This window comes from Ailuropoda melanoleuca, chromosome 13, assembly GCF_002007445.2.
Source record: "Ailuropoda melanoleuca isolate Jingjing chromosome 13, ASM200744v2, whole genome shotgun sequence".
Classification (NCBI taxonomy): Eukaryota; Metazoa; Chordata; class Mammalia; order Carnivora; family Ursidae; genus Ailuropoda; species Ailuropoda melanoleuca.
This window is the reverse complement of record NC_048230.1, coordinates 80,151,014-80,171,711: the sequence shown is the minus strand read 5'-3', so window position 1 is coordinate 80,171,711 and position 20,698 is coordinate 80,151,014. Positions and strand designations below refer to the sequence as shown.

The window sequence follows — 20,698 nt, the reverse complement described above, 5'->3', positions numbered from 1 at the left end:
AGTCAGCTCCTTGCAGTAAATCCCTTTCTCCAACTATCTATCTATNGAGCAGAATTTAAGTTTCCCTGAGGAAGAAGAGACTCCACTTGCAGACCTCAGGGACAGCTCTCACCTAAGGGTTTCCAGCCTGGCCTTCTGATGGCCTGCTCTGCCAGTCCCACAATCATGAAGTCAGCTCCTTGCAGTAAATCCCTTTCTCCAACTATCTATCTATCTATCTATCATCTATCTATCATCTATCTCTATCTATCTGTACTACCGGTTCTACTTCTCTGGTAGAATCCTGACATAACTCTTTTCCAAGTATCAGGCCCCTGCCCTAAATCCCAATGGACAATTGTAAGGTTTCATGGTAGGTCTCTTAAATACCCCCTTCTCCCTTGCCCCTGCCGCCATGCACTTGCCTTAAGAAAAAATCACATATGATATCTGGTCATTCTTTATCATCTATATGTTTTTTTTGGCATCTGGAAATTTTTGCTCAAAGTTTCAGCTACTGTATGAATATCACTTGAACTGTTTCTCCCTCTTTTTATTTTTAAGATTTTTAAAATTTATTTGACAGTGAGAGAGGAAACACAAGCAGGGGGAGTGGAAGAGGGTGAAGCAGGCTCCCTCTGAGCAGGGAGCCTGATGTGGGGCTCCATCCTAGGACCCTGGGATCATGACCCGAGCCAAAGACAGACGCTTAATATCTATCATCTATCTATCTATCTATCTATCTATCTATCTATCTATCTATCTATCATCTATCTATCATCTATCTCTATCTATCTGTACTACCGGTTCTATTTCTCTGGTAGAATCCTGACATAACTCTTTTCCAAGTATCAGGCCCCTGCCCTAAATCCCAATGGACAATTGTAAGGTTTCATGGTAGGTCTCTTAAATACCCCCTTCTCCCTTGCCCCTGCCGCCATGCACTTGCCTTAAGAAAAAATCACATATGATATCTGGTCATTCTTTATCATCTATATGTTTTTTTTGGCATCTGGAAATTTTTGCTCAAAGTTTCAGCTACTGTATGAATACCACTTGAACTGTTTCTCCCTCTTTTTATTTTTAAGATTTTTAAAATTTATTTGACAGTGAGAGAGGGAACACAAGCAGGGGGCCTGAGCAGGGAGCCTGATGTGGGGCTCCATCCTAGGACTCTGGGATCATGACCCGAGCCAAAGACAGACGCTTAACGACTGAGCCACCCAGACACCCCACTTGAACCGTTTTGCAGTTGCACATGACCCTGGGGGCACATCCTCCTTGCTGGGGAAGTGCTTATTTTATAGTAAGCAGAAGAAATGGGAATGCACTTTTAAAATTTTTGCTAGGAGGGCTCAGAATCTAACTAGTACTGTAGCTGTTATCTTACTTTGGGTCCTTCCAGAGGCAACATTGAGACAAGGGTTTAGGTATACGTATTTCAGAGGTGATCTTGATAAACACCTGAAGGCATGGGAGAAATGTGGGAGGACAGAGAAGGGAAGGTGGTCAGTGAAGGGTGTGTTATCAAATTACCACTGTGGGCAATGTGATCTTCAACTCTTGGGGGAGATTTAGTAGTCAGTAGGAATGCGCACCTTCAAACAATCCAACCAGAGTGGTGAGGGGGCTAATACACAGTATCTGTTCAGTCGGTGTGTGAGCGCTGCTTCCAGGAGGCTCTCATTCTCATGTACTTGGGCCCTATTGTACAAGTCTAAGTGTCAGAGGCAGCTTTCCAGGGTCAGAAAGTCAGGCCTGCTTCAGTCCCAAAGCAGAGGAGACAGGGGTGGAGTGCTGACAGTGTCTTCTGGAAGTGCTAAAGTTTATCTGACCCAAGGTATCTGATACATACCAGTATCTAATACATATGGAGGTGTGTAAGAAACAATCTCCTTCCTCAACAGATTAAAATTACTTCTCTTCCCTACTATTAAACTGTTTTCATCAATTTCCACTAGAATTGTATCTTTAGCAAACATAATGACATACATCCTGTAAATTTCTTTGACAATAATGTTACGGTTATAACCAAAATGCTATTTATTCCATTATATCCTTAAAGATGATTAGGGGGTTTATCCAGAATATGTAATTCATTGCAAAATAGACACTTTCAGGTAGCTCAGAATATTTATGGTTGCTAGAGCAAAAACAAATATTTGGTTACAAATTCTTAATTTGTGGATTGCTTTGACTTTGATGGAAATACCAACTTTTTGGACCTCGAAATGTTGACCCCAAGAAGCAACTGTTGTGATTTAGATCCTGAAGGCGGCTTCCAAGGCTTTAGCTTTTTCTGTGATGTTCTTCTGAAAGGGCATCATGAAGTCCTCAAAGTCCGCCTCGTAAGTGAACCTCTCTCGCCTCAGCTCCCTTTTTCTGATCAGTTCTGCTGTTGTGGCTTCAGGACTCCAGAGCTTAAATAAATTACCATATTCAGAGCAGGCATGAGTAGGAAAGCCAGCAAACATGGCAGTTATACAGACAATGCCCCGTATGGTTAATTCAAAGCTATCAAATTTACTTCTAAATCTATTTTAACTTATGGTTTCCTCTTACATGACATCAGTGGTTACATGGGGACCGCTATTTCTCATGGTTTGATGGGCACTGGCAAAGATCGTTCCTGTTCTCCAAAGATGTCTCCACCTCTTTAATAGTGGATGTTTTAGTCAGCTACTGAATAAATCCAGTGTTGCTTAGTATGAAACTCCCAAGTGAAATGGTAGTAAGAGTACAAAGGGGAAGGTTAGGGTCTGAGAAGCATCGAGAAAATGTATCTATAGCATTTGGTGATCAAATGGCTATAGGGAATGACATTGACCAAAATATAATTTTTCAAGGACAATTAAAATGTCAATATAGAAATAGTAACAGAGGAAACTAGATCTTGGAAACTAAACGAGTTGGACTTTACTGAGTCAAAGCAGTAGGACCTGGCAAAAAGACACCTTCAAATTATAACTATGAAAGATCAACTTTGGATATTTGTTTGGGTGCTCTGCATACAAAGTATTTGGAAAATGGTATTATGAGCTTATACCATGTTATGAAGGTCTTTCCAAAGTACTTACCCTCCGTGGAATAAATGTGATATCCACTTTCTTGGTATAACCACTGGTAATCAATGAATTGAGAGAAACCACATTATCCTTACGCATTTTCTTTTCCTCTGATAGAGTTGGTATGGTATAAACAGATAAAAGTGGTTCCTGGAAATGAGACAAAAAAGAAACCAACCCTATCAATTGCCAAAACCTATATATACTTTCTAATATTATTTGCTGTTCTATATCTTACTCTGAAGCCAAGAAAAAATAGAAATAAAAATAACAATGTTACCATACAAATTATAATTTGAAACAAAATAGAATATTATTATAACTTGGGACGGGGAAAGGTAACTAGTTTGCCTTGTTTAACTCTACTTAATTTGTAGCATCAGAGACAGATCTTACAAGTCTTCAAAATATCCATCCTTGACCTATGGCCATTGATTAATTAGAAGAATTAAATTATCCTACTAAAAAGATAATGATGTATGTAGTAGAACTTGGCCGATTGATCTTCCTTCACCTCTGGCCATGTTTACTCTCGTCTTCCAGGTTTATTACTCTCTACTGTTTACTGTTCTCCATGTCCTTTCAACTTCTCCACATCTTACCACCTTTTTCTTCAACCCTTTCCAATTTGATAACATTAGAGCTTTTTCTTTTTGAATTTCAGCCCCGTCTTATGTCTGCCAAGAATTTCCAGGGATTCTCTTCCTTCCTTAAAAGAAGCTTCTAGCCTAGAAATACACTTGGGCTTCCCTGCTAATGACAAAGTCTTGCTCTCTCCGTAATCTGCCTGGGCAAAAACCTCAACCTTTTGCTGGTAGTTTAGAGGCATCCACATCATTGCCAGGAACAGTCCCTTTGGCACCTTTAAAACTTTCTGGAATCATTCTGCGGGATACCCAAGTCACAAGTGGCCTGATAACCCCAGGGTTCAGTGGTAGGCATTAAAATTCCTTAGAAGGGGGGTAAGGTGGGTAATGAAAGATTATAAGACCAAAATGAAGGAAAATCATGCTTGGCTTCATTTTTCTTACCCTCCTTCCCTGTCTGAGCCATTTCATCAAATCTATATGACCTAGAACCAAATATATATGTATCCAAGACCAATTCCTTTGGTCTTGTATTTGGCTGAGCCAACTTGGTTTTTACATGGATTCTATTTGCAATGAGCACTTTTTAGAATTTTCAGTAATTGGAATTTCTTTGCTAAGTATTTTTTTTCAGTGCTGCATAACAGTGCTGAAAATATGGCTTGCATATTATTTTGTCCATGCTGTGTAACGATATGTAAATAGTGATGCTATCCTACCCCCAACAAGTTTTTAGGAAGTTCCATTTACTAAATGGGTAGTCGATCACCTTGCTTACCTCTTCCTTCTTAACTTCAGGGCCTTCAGTCTTCGCTTTAGGAGGTGGCTTGCCCTTCATTTTTTGATTTTCTGCTTGTTTTGGCAGGTTATCCAGCTTTTCTTGAATCAAACTAATTATTCTATAGTCAGCATACGCCTTTGCAATATCCATGGCAGTATGGCCTGCTCAAGACATAAATTCAGAGTTGCAATAAACAGACTGATAAGAAACCATGCAGAAAAACCTCAGCACATCAGCCCTCAGCATGTGACAATAAGGGTGATTACTACAGCCGACGGTGTAAGGTCATAGAGGTAGATCAGGCACCCTCTAAGGTGCACCCATCTCTGAACTCTCATAATGGTTTTTTAAAGATTTTATTTATTTATTGGACAGAGAGAGAGCCAGCCGGCGAGACAGGGAACACAAGCAGGGGGAGTGGGAGAGGAAGAAGCAGGCTCCCCGCGGAGGAGCCTGATGTGGGGCTCTATCCCAGGACCCTGGGATCATGCCCTGAGCCGAAGGCAGACGCCTAACGACTGAGCCACCCAGGCGCCCCTGAAATCTCATAATTTAAAGTGCCATTTACTGGCAACACAACATTTTCTTGTTAATTTTTTTGAGCATGTTTCTTAAAAAGCAGATAGGAAATATTGGTAGAATATTAACATTTGAATATTTGATTGATGGTTCTCTTCCCACCTTGCACACATTTCCTTTCATGTGACAATTTTACATTATTCTCCCCTTTCCCTGATACAAGGAAGTATATTCAAAAAGGCCTGGGGAAGCTGGTGTCACAGTGCTCTATGCAGAAGACTGGGTATTATGACGCCTGTAATATCCTCAGGCAGGCCTGAAACAACACCACCAGTGACCCAGGGGAAGCCCGAAGCAGCCAGAAAGGTTAATGCTCTCTCCGATCAAAAGGAAGCAATGGGTTCCACTGTAAGAAAATGAAACCTCCAAGCAATGAGGTCAAACATTTATTCAAATGATTATTTTTCAGGTTGTGGATTTATGACATAAGATGGGCCCCTCCTATTTACTTCCTAGAGAGAGCCTCAAACTCAGGAATTATTTTGTTCAGCTTCAGAAAGAATCCAAATTCTACGGCCTTTAAAATTATGCCACTTCCTAAGGACTTGGTAGTTATGACAGCGTGATAACCTGAGTTATAGTCTAAAACCAGTACAAGCCCACAAACCAATGCTTCCTGGACCACAGTGAAATAACTAAGAAATTAAGAGTGGGCATTTATAAATTTTGGGATGGAATTGATGGAATTTTCCATCATTTTAATCTAGTGATTAAAAACAACCTTGTATTTTATTTCCCCACCTCATTTTCTAGTATATCACTTTTTATTGTACTTTACAAAAGTGTCCACCCACGAGAGGTTGCAAACATAAGAACTGGTCCTTTCGCACCAGTGATTTGAGAGGCACCGTGTATAAAACCAACTTCCAGAATATTCAATTTAGGACTGTAGCTGCAGTAGCGACTCGCAGGGAAATGTGGTCTTACAAGAAGAGAATCAGAAGGAGTTTGGAACCTAACATACATTCTCCTCTTCTGACCCTAACCATCAATCATGCAAACGCGCACCTTTTCTATCTTCCAGCTGGAATTTAGCGCCAATATCAAGGAGGTACTTCACGGTATCCAGTCTACAGCTCTCGATGGCTCTGCTCAAAGGAGTGGAGTTGTTAATGGAGAGTGCATCTATCACCGCTCCGGCTTTAACAAGAAGCTCAACAATGTCTTGTTGGCCTGCATGGCATGCAAAATGAAGCGGGGTCCACAGGAAATTATCTGTTGCATTAACGTTAGCCCTATAAAATAAGATAGATACACAAGCTAAAAATGTGGGTTGTTCCAAGCACCAGAGGCTGGAAATGCAAAGCAGTTCATATTACTGTTATCAAGTTGTTCAACTGTAAACCAGGGAAGCTCTGAGTGAAGTTAAACTCTGTGCCATTTCTTGACTTGTGCTCTGCATTATCTGACAGTCTTTTCTTTGCATATATATATATATATATACACACACACACACACACACACACACACACACACACACACACATTTTGTTTAGTTTTAAAAGGCACTTAGATTCCAGGGGTTACACTTTTTGCAAAGGTTAAAATTAAGGAAAATTGTATAACTGGATCCTATGAAGGTAAAAGCTGATAAGAAATATAAAGTCCTATTATTTCATTCTGTATCTACTTTCTCTGCATGTTATAGATTTTTAAATGCACCTTCATTATTCAACTTCTAAGCATGAAAATGTATTATTTTACATGTTAGTCTTTTTTAAAAAGTCACTGTCCAGAAGTTCAAATTCTCACTAATTGCTTTATACTCCCTCCTCTTGATAATACACTAATCTGAATGCTTCTTTGACCTTGACCATTATAGAACAATAATACCCTTTTATCAAATATGCAGTTGCTTTGCTAATAAGTGCTTTACATATTTTAACTCATTTAATCTTCAAAAAATCTGCAAGTTGAGTCCTATTAGAGCCCCATTTTAAAAATGAGAAAAGTGAGACACAAAAAAGAAACTTATGCCAGGTTATTCAGCTATGGTAAAAGAAGGAATTAGACCTGAGTAGTTGCTTTAGAAGTTCAATAAAAATGTCATGCTTGGATATTTTAAAGATACTTACAAATGAAGCAAGGAACAGACAGCTGCTTCTGCAGGAGGGAATGAGACATGCCTTTACAGTCATCATGACCACTGTCCCACTTGTTTGAATTTGTTAGGATCCCCACACAGAGGAGACAGAATAAAAAGCAACGTGCAAAATGAATAAATTCTAGAGATCTACTATGCAATATTGTGATTATAGTTAATATTGTACTGTACACTTATAATCTGTTAAGAGGGTAGATCATATTATCTGTTCCTACCACAATTAAAAAAAAATTCTTTCTGCTTCTCCCTCTACCCTTCCCTCTTGCTCGTGATCTCTCTCTCAAATAAATAAATAAAATCTCCTAAAAAATAGTTTTAAAAATTCTTTCGGTAATTTAAAATAAAATAAAAAGCGACTCCACACCATGTAGAGAAATCTCTAGGCAAAGCTGCTTGGTGCATAGTTGTTATTGGTGTTCACACATTCTCTGTGTTCACACATTCCCAGGTTTCCGTTAGCCCACTTTCCCATACAAGATCTATCTGTAATTTAGATGTCAGGAATGAAGCACTTTCTTTGTCCTTAATTCTGGAGTTGAATGTGAACTCAACCAAGAAAACATACCCCTTTTCAAGAAGAAACTTGACGGCGTCTATGTTTCCAGTGGCACACGCGGTCATCAGCGGTGTTTTGTAATAATTATCCTTCATATCCACAGGTGTTCCTGATTCAAACGCCTTTTTCAGAGAAGCCAGGTCTCCTGCCTTGGTGATGAAATTAATATTTGAAAATATCTTCGGTGGATCATCAATGTACCAAGCAGAGTCATCCTGAATAGGGTGTTCCGGTGGCCGGTCTCGGTTAAACCGACTGCTATCTGTTACGTTCTTGTAGGTTTCAATCATGTAATAGGGCGGCCCGCCGTCACTCCAGCGGGGAAACACGTGGTCGGGGATGATGCAGATTGGGAGGGGTAAGACATATTTGCCTTTCTTTGGCTTTTTGGCCATCCCTTTTTTCTTTTTCTTAGGCCCATAGGACCCCAAGACATAAGACTTACTCAAGTACCTGGTTCCTTTAAAGAAATCATTAATGTTGACCCCAGCTCCCCGCAATTTTTCATGAAATTGAGCTATCATAGCCAGCTGTTCTGAGGTCACATATTCTTGCCTCTCCTCCAGCGTCAACACGAAGTCCTCCTTGCTGACTGTCCCATCGCCTCTGTCCACAAACGAAAAGGCTTCCCGAAGGAAAGTCTCATGTTCCAGCGACCAGTCGTGAAGTCTCAGGGCCCAGAGCGGATTTGGATTTTTGGCTCCTGGCCGGGCTAGCTTATTAGCGGTCCGCTCTGCCCGCTGTATTTCTTTGCTCGCTGCTTTGAAGCCGCCTTCCTTGGCCACAGTCCTGGGCGTTTTATGTTCTAAGTTCTTCCATTTCAGGTCACATCCTACGACATGAAGCATCATTATTATGAATAGTGCCTAGGCAGGTGCATGGCTCTACAAATGACGTTCGTGCAACCTTTCACCCACTGGTCAAAAGTTTATCCCTAAATTATTTGTATAGAGTGATGAGCACATTCAGCTGTTATAATTACAAAATGAAGCTGAGAATTTTTTTTTCCCTGTGAGCTTCACTTTGGTGAATTCTGAGGGAAATACGTTTCCAATTCACAGGCTCTGCTCCTAAAGGGTTAGGACATGAATCCCTATAGGTAATTGAAACAAATTTCATATTGGGATACTTGCTAAGGAGACTTCCTGCCAAACAGGAAAAGAATAAGGATGGCATTGGAATTTGGCCCTTAGGAACTCAGAGTGCCGAACACTTGCTTCTTTTTGAATGATTATGACTGCAAATCTAGGTACCATCTTAAACTATATTTACCTGCATTCTCCATGCAGTCAATGTAATTTATATCGATCTGCTATTTTGTGATAGGCCATGTGAACAAACTGACAGAGGACAAAGTCATTTGTTCATCAAATCTGAAAGGATTCCAGGATTACGTTTGTGCAAATTAAGCATTATAATTCATTTTCCTTCTTGGACCCTTCCTTAAAATGATGACACCAACATTATAGGTAAGTATTCCTCAAATACATAAACGTCTCTGAGTGCACTGGGGAGCCTACTTAGTGCCACTAGGAAGGCTGTGCTGTCTGTTAAGTGCCTTGAGACATTAAAAATCCTTTATGTATATAAATAAGTCCGACTATGAGGAAGCTCCTTCTAGTGTTTTGAGCCTTCTAGAAGAAGGCTCTTCTGCTGCTTTGCCAACATCCCATAATCAAAAAGATTGTTACTCAGTCAGTATGTCTGGCAACCAAAATATATAGGCAGCTGCATGCAAACCAAGACACGCCCCTCCAATACTTTATAGTTTCATCCCTTGTCAAAAAGAAAATGAGTCACCAGTACTGTTTAAGATTAATACTTCCTTTGGCATTGTCAAAACTTAAAATTTTATACCAAGATTGGTAATTTTTTTAAAAAGATTTTATTTATTTATTTATTTATTTATTTATTTATTTATTAGAGAGAGAGTCAAGCAAGGGGAGGGACAGAGGGAGAAGCAGACTCCCTGCTGAGGAGGGAGCCTGACGTGGGGCTTGATCCCAGAACAGTGACTTATTAAAAACGGGACCTGAGACTGATCTTGATAGTATCATTCCATAGCAATTTTGAGAATGCTGTTTTTACTTCGCTTTTTTGCTTATTCAAGGTATCTGGGTGTTTATCTACCATCTCCCAAGCCATTTCTTCTATATTTACCCCTAAGGATCAAAGGATTTTAAAGCTGTTTTATCTTGCCTCCTTCTGCTCCCAGTTTCCTCCTGGTTAGAAAACTTTATGTGGATAAAAGACTCCAATGCGCCAGCTTAAAGATCTGAGGCCTTCTTCTTCTCCTTTTGCCTTGGGACTTTTTGTCTCCTCCTTTATAATTAGTAAAAATAAAGATCGATTCATTCCCTTTGTGACATATGATCTGCGGTCAAATGTACTCAGCTTACAGCTGGTGTGTGCGCAGAGCACCAGCCGCCAAAGGCCCAAGAGAAATAGAAGCCTCCTGGGCTGCTTCCCTAGAAATACTCCAAACTCCCTGCTTCTGCCCTTGGATATGGCACTTGCACTGCTTATGGGGACGTGTAAATTTCACCAGCAACAGGACCCCAGGGCAAAGGAGAACATTGAAGAAGATAGTTTAATGTGTCAAAAGAATCCAGCCTTCACATTTAGTGAAGTATAGAAGACACGAAACCCAGCGAGTTTACTCAGAAATGAGCATTTTGTTGCAAATGCATTGTTTGTTGCTGTTCTGATTGCCTTAGATCCAAGACTCAAAAGGTGGACATGTAACTGGCCACGCTTCTGCAATGGAACTGGGTCCCCCACCTAGGATCCAGTGAAGTGATTTTACTTCCAAACATGTTACAGAACCCTGAATGCTTTCAGACCCTTGTTTTAGAAACACAGTCTAGTCTTATGACTGCCAGGAAGATAATATACTTTTCTGCATCCTTGGGCAAGACCTTTGGCATGGCCCACGCTCTGACCAAATGTGCTTCTCAATTTGCTTTTTGTGACTTTCTTCCAGGACTACACAAATGACAGAGTAGATGTCTAGTGATGTTTGTCCCAATAATAAAGTGGTCAACATGTTAAAGTTGAAGAAGCTTGTCTTAATCTGGGGAGATCTTTAGTTTTTAGAAATATACAGTGTTTAAAATGTCAGAATAAATTGCTGATAGGGATGGGTTTGAAAACAAGACTGATGAGACAGTTTGTGGGGGCAAAAGTTGCATTTGATATATTTTCCTTTATTTGTTAAATGTGTTTATGTGTTATGTGTAAATTTGTTATGTGTTTGGGGGAATGGGGAAAGAGTATGAACTTATATAAGTTCATAAAAAGTAGAAGTGAATCAGTTATTACATTCTTAGTTTTGCAGCCACATTAGTCTTATTTATATTAGTGGTTACAATACAGGATCTCTAGGTCCCAGGAATTTCTAAAATTCTCTGCTCTCTTCTATTCTAGAGTTGTAGAATAGACTCTAATTTTTGCCTATTTCTCAAACTGGAAAAAAAGAAAAAAAAACACTACCATAAAGTTCAGCAGAATGCAGTTCCAATTCTAATGAAGAGTTAGAAACTTTTTTTAAAAATAAAGATTTTATTTATTTGTGAGAGAGACAGAAAGAGAGAGAGAGCACAAGCAGGGGGAGGGGCAGAGGGAGAGGAAGAAGCAGACTCCCTGCTGAGCAGGGAGGACAAGGGGCTAGATCCCAGAACCCGGAGAGCATGACCTGAGCCAAAGGCAAATGTTTAACTGACTGAGCCACCCAGGCACCCTGAGTTAAAAACTTTTAATGTACATCTAGACAGCATGTAATTAACACCAGTTTGATCCATAAACTTAATTAGCTAATATTACCATTTTAAGGAATACATTAAGCTATACGTACATACTTCATATTCCTAAATTAATAGTTACATAGAAGCTACAGGAAAATCTAAAGTATTACATTTCAAATTTTCCATGAAAATTTTCATTTTATTTTCTATTTCTCCCATAATTTCAAATTATTTAGAAAAGTTATCCTTTGCATTTGATACAATTGAACACTTTTTATTAAAATAGTTAAGAATTCAGACAAAAAGACATAGTTTTCAGCATTTCTCCTTCAGATTGATGTTGACATTTTTTTAAAAGGAGTTTAATAACTATAAGTGTTTTAATAATTAGTTGACCCATGAACAATCTTGTTTAGCTTTTTAACGATAACCTAAAAATACTTGAGAATATGGGTTTTCATCACGTTAAGACCAGATTCATGATTTGACAGAAGGTAGAGTAGAAAAGATTTTCAATTTTCTTTTTACATCTATAACTGAGGTTGGGCTATTGAAAAAGATAAGCAACTGACAAGTGACAGGCCCAGATTCTCTGCTCATCTACAACATGGGTAAATCATAAATACTTTAAGCATAAAATTGCTAGACAATTTTACCTCGCTGAGCTATATATTTACAGCAATCGGCAAAACCACCCATGGCAGCATAATGAAGTGGTGTGTTCCCATCCATGGCAATCAGCCCCATGTCTCCATTGTAAGCAAAGAGAAGCTTCAATATCTGTAAAATAAATAGTAGATATTATAGAGAGATATCAATGTACATTCATTGAATGAAGACTGGCACCTAAACCTGTTATCCAATAGTTACTTAGGCTACATGTGGCTATTTAAAATTAAATTGAATTAAATAGAAAATAATTTTAAAAAATCCAGTTCCTTAGTTTCACTAGCCGTATTTAAAATACTCAAAAGCCACACATGGCTACTATATTATACAGCACAGATATAGAACTTTTCCACCATTGCCAAAAGTTCTATCAAATAGCATTGATCTTGAGTTTAGAAAATTCTATACTCAGCTGGGGCATGCCATCTTAGTGAATTCTAATAATTCTAGGAAACATCAGCATATGGGAAATATCATCAGGGAAGCAAATTCTTTACCAAATGTGACTTCTACTGTGGTGTAGATTTTTATTGCAGGGAAGAGACTCAATGACAAAAATAAAGATAATTGTTAAAAGCTCAGAAAATTGAGTAAGGAAATTTTAGATGTAATTGAGAATTAAAAAAAAAAAAGGATATGGGCGCCTGAGTGGTGCAGTCCTTAAGCCTCTGCCTTCAGCTCAGGGCGTGATCCCAGGGTTCTGGGATCGAGCCCCGCATCAGGCTCCACCGCTGGGAGCCTGCTTCTTCCTCTCCCACTCCCCCTGCTTGTGTTCTCTCTCTCGCTGCCTGTCTCTCTCTCTGTCACATAAATAAATAAAATCTTTAAAAAAATAAATAAATAAATAATAGGGTAGCACTGTTTCCTATCTCATTTCTTCAGTGTCACTGTACCTATGAGATATCCTTTGCTGGTATATCCAGATAACCAGAATACTTAAGAGTTTAAAATCGAGGTGAGTCATTAGATACACACAAAAAATCAGGGAAATAAGAATATGTTGACATTATTCTCCCCACAATTTGGTCATGCCGTACATTTTATGAAGATTCTATTATGTAATGGAGGCATAAAATAAAGTAGTCCTGGTTGGCAAAACTTTTAAATTGCCATAGCTAAGAATACAGAAAAACATTGTTAGTAAAATAAATGAATAAATGTGGCAAGCAGATAAAACTGAATAAAGAGCTAGAAAACATTTTTAAAAAATAATATTTGGTATAAAATAGAATTTTAGAATTATTTAGGGAAATCAAGATGGTAATGTGGAAAAAATTCTTAGTGTAACCTATACGATATTTAAAAACTTTGAGGAAAAGGTAAGAATTGGTGAGCAACAAATTTTAAAGCAAAAGGCAGATTATTACATCAAAAAAGCCTCCTTTGGCAGCAAAATGTGCAGCTTGTTTTCTCTCATTGTCAAAGGCATTCACTTCACCTCCTCTTTCCAAAATACCTCGAACTAGTTCTATCACTCCTTCTCTTGATGCTTCCATTAAGGCCGTTCGACCTGTGGACTGGACGAGAAACAGATCAAATCCTGGTTATACTTGTCATCTTAAATAACACTTCGGGTATACATATGTTCTCAATCCATTTGGCCTTAGATTCACACTGGCATGTTTAGTTCTCTACATCTTTATTAGTTTCACAAAGCAAATAGGAAATGAAGTAAGTGCAATGGGTCGATGTAGAGTTCCAATATCAGAGTCGAGGTCACACCAGATGTCCCTGTGAAAAAATTATGCTAAAAAATGCATTTTTTTTTTTGCAAAGAAAGTAGAGCAAAAGGGGAGAAAAGAGGGTATAATATATGCTAAGATTAGATTATAAGTGTTTTCTAATGAGAAAAAAATTTATTATTATTGTCTTGAAATGACTCTTGAACAATTAGAAAACTCAATAAAATTGGCCAAATGAGGAGAGGGAGCAAAATGGATAAGAGAAATAGCACAATTACATATTTTCTTTCCAAAAAGATAAATTTTTATTAGGCATCAGTGATATCTTTTCTATTTTCTCTAATGATGTTTTCCCGTTATGCATAATAAATACCAATTTTCCAAATGTAATTAGGAAATAAACTGTAAAATCATGGCAATAGAAAGATAATGAGAGTATATCATCTTAAAGCATTTTGAATAGGAATGAACAGTCTATAAGCTAACAGGATAATTTTACCATATTTAAATGCAAAGATTGCACTACTAAGACTCTATAATTGGAAAAAAAAGGAATATTTATAATCACAGGAATAGCCATACTGAGTTCATAGCATTTGGATTGGCTCCCTTTTCCAAAAATGTCAGGCACGTGTCCTTAACATCATGTGCTTCTTCACAAGCTCTAAGAAATATTGGTCTTCCTTCATAGGTAGAGTTGTTGACATCTGCGCCATTTTCCAGGGCAATCAATGCACAACGATAATGCCGCTTAGTAGGTAAAATGCAGTAAAACAAAATACCTGTAGAAAATAGAATCCCCAAAGAGTACTTCATTAATAGTCTCTCTATATTTGAGCCGGATAGCAAAGAAAAACTAATAATTTTGAAATTGTAATCGGCCTGTTGAAGGTGGCAGAGCAAAGGCGTAGCTACCTTCTTTTCCTTCTGAAACCAACTGAAACATCAAGACAGAGGAAAAAAAGAGTCAACCTCTGATAGAATTAGAAAACAGTCACAACCAAATGTGATAGGACCTGGTTCAGGGAAGAATCTGAGTGCTGAGATGTGAGCCCCCGTCAACCTTGGGTATTTGGCATCTTGCAGTCTATACCCCACATGCAGGACTGTGTGTGCTGGAGGGGTCATGGTGGGTTGCTGTGTCCCCTCCAAAACTTCAGAGTGACAAAGCAGATGGTAGTGAATGATGAAATATGCAGACCAGCCATGTGTATAAGAAGCAGGCTGTCCATATAGCAGCATTAAGAAGAAAAGGTAGATGACAAGGAGCTCTGCCATTTTGGCAACTTGTTTTATTCCAATGAAGAGAGGAAAATGTGAAATCCCCCCACCTATGACCTCTGACATATAGGCCCTCCACATAATCCTTGTCAAAAATGTACTACAGATCAGGGGTATTGTTGTAATCTGGGCAAAAAACACTTAAACTCCAAACTGATTTTGTAAGGACCTCACTCTAAACAGAGGCTTCATTCAAAGAGGAACAGTAATCAACAAAAAACCAGCACATGACCTATGAAAAATACAGATACCAAAAGGAAGAAACCTGATAATAAAAGTTAGGCAAAAAGTACACACTAGAAAAACTATACTATGTGAAAATTATTGACTGTCTTATTTCTATGATAGCAAAGAAGTTAAATTTAACTTTTTTTCTAAAACAAAAGTGCAAAGATGGACCAAAACTAAACACAGGGCTTCTAGGACAATAGAAGATAAATAGGAAAAGATGAAGTTAAGCCAGCTGAACTTAGAGAAGATATGGTAGAGGAAAATAAAACCACCAAAGAAAGAAAAGTCAAACTGGAGATGGGAAAAAGGAAAGCACAAAAACCACAGTCATGGATGTGAAGGAAAAACTTGAAAGTTCTAAGGAAAATGTAACAGATGATGGAAGAGCTGAAATGGTCCAAAGAGGCAAAGAAGAGTTAACATATATGTAATTGGTGTTCAATAATAAAACACCAAGTAGAACAGAAAAAAATATATAGATACAATAGAAGAAAACTTTCTTGAAGTGAAAACTTAAATTTGAAGATTGAAAAAGCATACTGGGGTCTCAGGAAAAATGAATTAAGAAAAATCAGTGAGGTGTGCCTAGGTAAAGCTAGGTAGAGGACATGTCCTGTGAGCATCTGGGTAACAATTCAAGTCCTCTATAAAGAGGGAAAGTCAACCTGGCCTCCAGATTTTGCCACGGCAACATTCAATGCTAGAAAATAACTAAAGGGTCTCTACAATATCACTTGAGAAAGAAAACGGGAGTTTTTCGTATCTATCAAGCCGGCTGTTCATATGTAAAAGCAGTGGACATGTAAGTTTAAGGATGCAAAAGTTATTGTACTATTCTCTTCTTTCATAGCAAAATATTAATGAATACTATATAAAGTGCTAATTCAATAAGCAAAGTGCAGTGTTTTTATAAGCAGTGTTTTTATGTATATGAAAAGCTATCAAATCAGCCATTAAAACAATCAAAAACAGTTCTCTTCCCAAGAAGCAAAAATCTGTAACTATGTAAGGTGGTGGGTGTTAACTAGACTTATTATGGTGATCATTTTGCAATGCATATGAAAATCAAATTATGTGCACACCTGAAACTGATATAATGTTGCTGTCAATTATACCTCAGTTTTTAAAAGTTAATCAGTAAATAACAGTAAATAAAACTACCATTCCAACAACCAAAAAAAAGACCTAAAAGCAGACCATTAACCTTAGAAAACACAACATGGACACGCACACACAACAAAATAAAGAACATATGGACTATATAGGAAAATATTTTTATACATATTTATTTATATATTTATACATATTTTACCTTCATAACATAAAATAAATGATGTTTCTGAGGCCAAAGCTTTGGGCCATCTAGATAAATAGAAATTGGATAAATTCTACCATTAAAATAAAAACCACAATTCATATAAAATCTAAATCTAAATATATTTCATATAAACAAATGCATCTAAAATAGGGTTACTCAGAACAGTTAAAAACAGAAAGATGGCCAAGGACATGGCTGAAAATAGAAAATCAAAGACACAACAAATCATAGCAGGTGAAAGTGGGCTGAAACAATAACAACCAACAATCCACCTAGAGAATACCAGATGAGGTTGAATTCATTACAAAAGGCTCTAAGGTACTTAGGAAATGGATATCTTGTCATGATGGCAGGTGCAACTCACAGTTAAAGTCTACCTGGGCTGACTCTTTAAGACACAAAAAACATGAATCAACATTCTAAAACTGTAGCAAAAAGAGAGGGCAAAGATGATAGACTGTAGAATTCGCATACTGCATTTATGGGACTGGGTAGGCATTCCTATAAATGGGAGAACCAATGGAATGGGTGCTCGTAGGAGCTAGTCTAGCTTAACCCTTGAAGAGAATAGACACCATTCTGTTCTCCAGAATAGACAGACACTAATTAATCACCTAGGACAACATATGGGAAAGAGCTTCTTGGCTTAGAGATTTACCTTTTCCATGTTCTGCAAAATTGTTCAAAGTACAATTGAGCCTAGAGTATGTCCCACATCCTTCTAAAGATCCAGTAAGTGTTTTAACCATTTAAATGTTGGCTTGTCCTTTAGGACCAATGCGCAGTGAGTGATACATCAATTGCTGGAAAATAGGATGTCAATGGCAGAGACTTCTGTGGAATAAGCAAAGCAGTTGGGCAAGCAGCAGCCAAACCAGAGCTGCGCAAGGTGAGCTAGATTCTTTGATGTGAGGAAGACAGGGCTCGCAGGGCAATAAGCACATCACGAGTTACACAGACTCAAGGCTCTATGGGCAGGACTAACAAGGTCATGCGTGCAACAAGATTTATATTGGTTTCAAGTCTTATTTGATATTTTTAATTCTTCCTATGTCAGTGGTCAGTTTGTTTTCTCATACTTCCATCTCCCAGAACCTTGACAGGTTTAATATAAATTTGAATGAGCTTAGATATTAACCAGATGGCTGCTGCACTTGCTACCAGCATTCACTTGATCCTGTTTCTAATTTTACTTGTTTAGTTTTATAATTTTAGATTTTTATGATAAAATTTCTCAGCCTTTTTTTTAAAGCTTTTACTTCTGCTTCAAACTCCCAAAGGTAGACTGTTCTCCACCACAGTGTTTCCCCAAAGTATATCTCACAAAGCTCCAGGTATATAAGGTGCCATAAGGAAAAACTATTTCAAGGGTCAAAGACAAATGGAAAATGTCACTGTCTTTAGTCTGCCTCACAAATGTGAAATCAACATGTCTCAATTTGTTTTATCCAATGTTTCTCTAACGAGTCTGACAGTGGAACCAATTTTGCATGTAATGCTTATCAATATCCCAGCGATTCAGGGGTCCATGGAACACACTTTGGGAAATGATATTCTATAGAGCTTTATGAGGTTTCTTTTTTTTTTTTTTCTTTTTCAGGATTTAACATTTTAAAATACATTTGATCCCTGAACGCATCTGAATTTCATTTCATTATGAGGTGCTATTAAGTAATTAAATGATTGTTCCTTTCCTTGTCCTCTCCTATTGTTTTAAGAAAGTCACTTATCAAATACCAAGTGTGGAGAGAATTACAAAAGCAGATTTCGTTCCTTTCAGAAAACATTAACACTAAAAAATGGGATTTATTTCTCCAGTGTGGGACTGATGTTAATGGCTTTGTACTTGAAGCAACTCCTTGGGACAACTGATTAAATCTACCAATTTATATTAAGCTTGGTGGTAATTTTCTTGGTGATTTTCATGAGGCTGTGTCAAGTCCTTCTGGAACCTTGAGTATTTTGGGCAAGAAGCTCCCAGGCATGGTGTTGAGATGAGATTAGGGAGAATAGAGTGGAGAAGTGGTGCTGTCTCACCTGAAAAAGCATGGAAATGCCATGCCTCGAGTTTTAAGTCATATTTTCAAATACATTTAAACTGACCCTAGAAAATTGGATTTTATGCCAGAATCCACCTTAGCCCTTCCAGTTCCCAACTGCAACCCCTTTCTATATCAGACTGCTATTGAGAGGGGACAAAATCCTTTTGGAGTCCAAGTCGAGGACCATTTATGGTTCTACAGTATAAAAAAGAATAAGAAATACTCTCCCTCATCTTTTGTTCTAAACAAGATTCTTATGTTTTATAATCAATGATTCTGACTATGGTTATATCAGTGTGTATTATTAAAAATTCTCCACATTTAGAAAAGCCACCAAACACAGATTAATCTAACTCTAATCTTTTTAAGGGAGACATCTGTCAGAACTCATTTCCCTAAGATAGACCTTAATACCACTTCCAAATTATAGGGAGATGGTGTCCTTGGGTACAAGAGTGAGAACATGGCTTTTCACTTAAACTCATGAATAATTCACTTCTACAGTTGGAAAGCAAAATAGTTCACTTTGTGGATTTCTGGCTACACAGTGGATTGCATCTACTGGATAGAGTATTGGGATTTTTACCTTTTCCTTCATTATCAACTATAGTCATGTCAGCCTTTGCCTTGGCTAATATTTCCATGGACAATTCATGCCCCAGTTCTGCAGCCCTCATTGTTGGAGTACAGCCCATCTTGTCTTGCACATCAGGATGGGCACCAAGGCTAAGGAGAAAGCTGACCATGTCGACGTCATTGGAAACTGAGGCCAAGTGCAGAGCACTATGTCCATTGAGGGGGTCTGTGAAATTGATTAGTTCAGGGTATCCAAGCCTGATGAGCTTTTCTATCTGCTTCGTGTCTTTGTTCCGAACACACTGAAGAACTTTGTAGATCTGCAAGTTCTTGAGCCTCTTATCTGCTAAAGCCATACTCGACCACCTTCTTGAAAGTGCTTTTCTTGACCAAAACAAAAACTATAGCAGCAAAAACAAAAACAGAACATACAACTCCAAGTTAATTTTGTCATCTTTATTTTGGTATAAATAATAATATTTTAAGTCTTCCCTAAGAAGAGAGGCTGTTTCTCACGAAATGTTATTACCACAATTTATTGGAACTGATTTCACAAAAAGTATTAATTACACATAAATACAGAGGATATTGAGCTAGCATAAAGCTAAAATATTTCAAAACAATTCTTTCATCATAATGAATACCAGCTTGCTAATGCAGTTTTCTTGTTAATTTAATTTCTTGATTCATTTAACCCTCCTTCCTTGACACAGCCTCCCTATTTTATCCATGAGGAAGGTAAGGCTAACAAAAGTGCCAAGGTAAGGATTTGAGCTCCCCACTCTATGGCTCTGTACCAGCATGTCCTCCAAACCTAGAGACCATGGCAGGAGCCATGTTGGCTATCAGGAGTGCATGTTACAGAGACTGAGGCTGAGGGCAGACGTTGCACTTGGGGCTCAGTTGTGCCAGAATTCCCCTACCACTTCAGTTAGTCCATGCGACGTGTTGGTTAGTGCATTAGCTCAGGGTTGCAGGAGTAAATACGTCCTCCCCACCACCCCCTTAATTTAGCATAAGCTAGGTAGCTGAGTTTCTGTCTTTTGCGATGGAAAGGATTCCATCTTACTACAAAATCTGAAACTGTGCCACCTTTTCTCCCCAAACCTACTCCTTCGCCTGCATTCCCTGTGGCAGTGAGTAGCACTGGTGACCACTTGCTCCTCTCTAGTTCTGTCTCTCTAGGCAACACTATCTCCATTGCCTGTTCCCCTCCTGCTTCACCATCCACTCGTCACCCCCCTTTGCTGGCTCCCCTCCTCTGTCAGAAGCCTAACTGTTGGGGTGCCCAGGGTTCGGCCGTCAGGGCTCTCTATTCTCACACACTGCCCTGATAGTCTCATCCCATCTCATGACCTTCATCCCAATTTGAGGCTTCTGGTCGTTCACTCTCAAATTTATACAGCCATCTCTGACTCTCCCCAGAGGTCCAAAGTGATGTCTCTACCTGTTGACTCTTCATTCTCGCATGGACTCTACAAGGCACATAAAATTCTGCTCCTGTCC

The 20,698-nt window shown here is 38.4% G+C and overlaps 1 protein-coding gene across 3 annotated transcripts in view; it reads right to left on the bottom strand.

Moving 5' to 3' along the window:
* Positions 1-2,171: 2,171 nt before the first annotated feature.
* ANKEF1 (ankyrin repeat and EF-hand domain containing 1) overlaps positions 2,172-20,698 on the bottom strand; it is a 19,780-nt gene continuing 1,253 nt past the window's right edge. The window contains exons 1-9 of one of the 3 annotated variants that reach the window (XM_034641465.1): positions 19,203-19,548; positions 14,327-14,526; positions 13,430-13,579; positions 12,050-12,173; positions 7,660-8,482; positions 6,000-6,226; positions 4,410-4,573; positions 3,057-3,194; positions 2,172-2,399 (exon numbers count right to left, since the gene is read on the bottom strand). In XM_034641465.1, the coding sequence (XP_034497356.1) occupies positions 2,241-2,399; positions 3,057-3,194; positions 4,410-4,573; positions 6,000-6,226; positions 7,660-8,482; positions 12,050-12,173; positions 13,430-13,579; positions 14,327-14,526; positions 19,203-19,548 (2,331 nt within the window). In that variant the 3' untranslated portion in view covers positions 2,172-2,240. Of the gene's footprint in view, positions 2,400-3,056; positions 3,195-4,409; positions 4,574-5,999; positions 6,227-7,659; positions 8,483-12,049; positions 12,174-13,429; positions 13,580-14,326; positions 14,527-19,202; positions 19,549-20,698 lie in introns of those variants that run through there. The other 2 variants (XM_034641466.1, XM_011227434.3) reach the window with 2 other exon arrangements.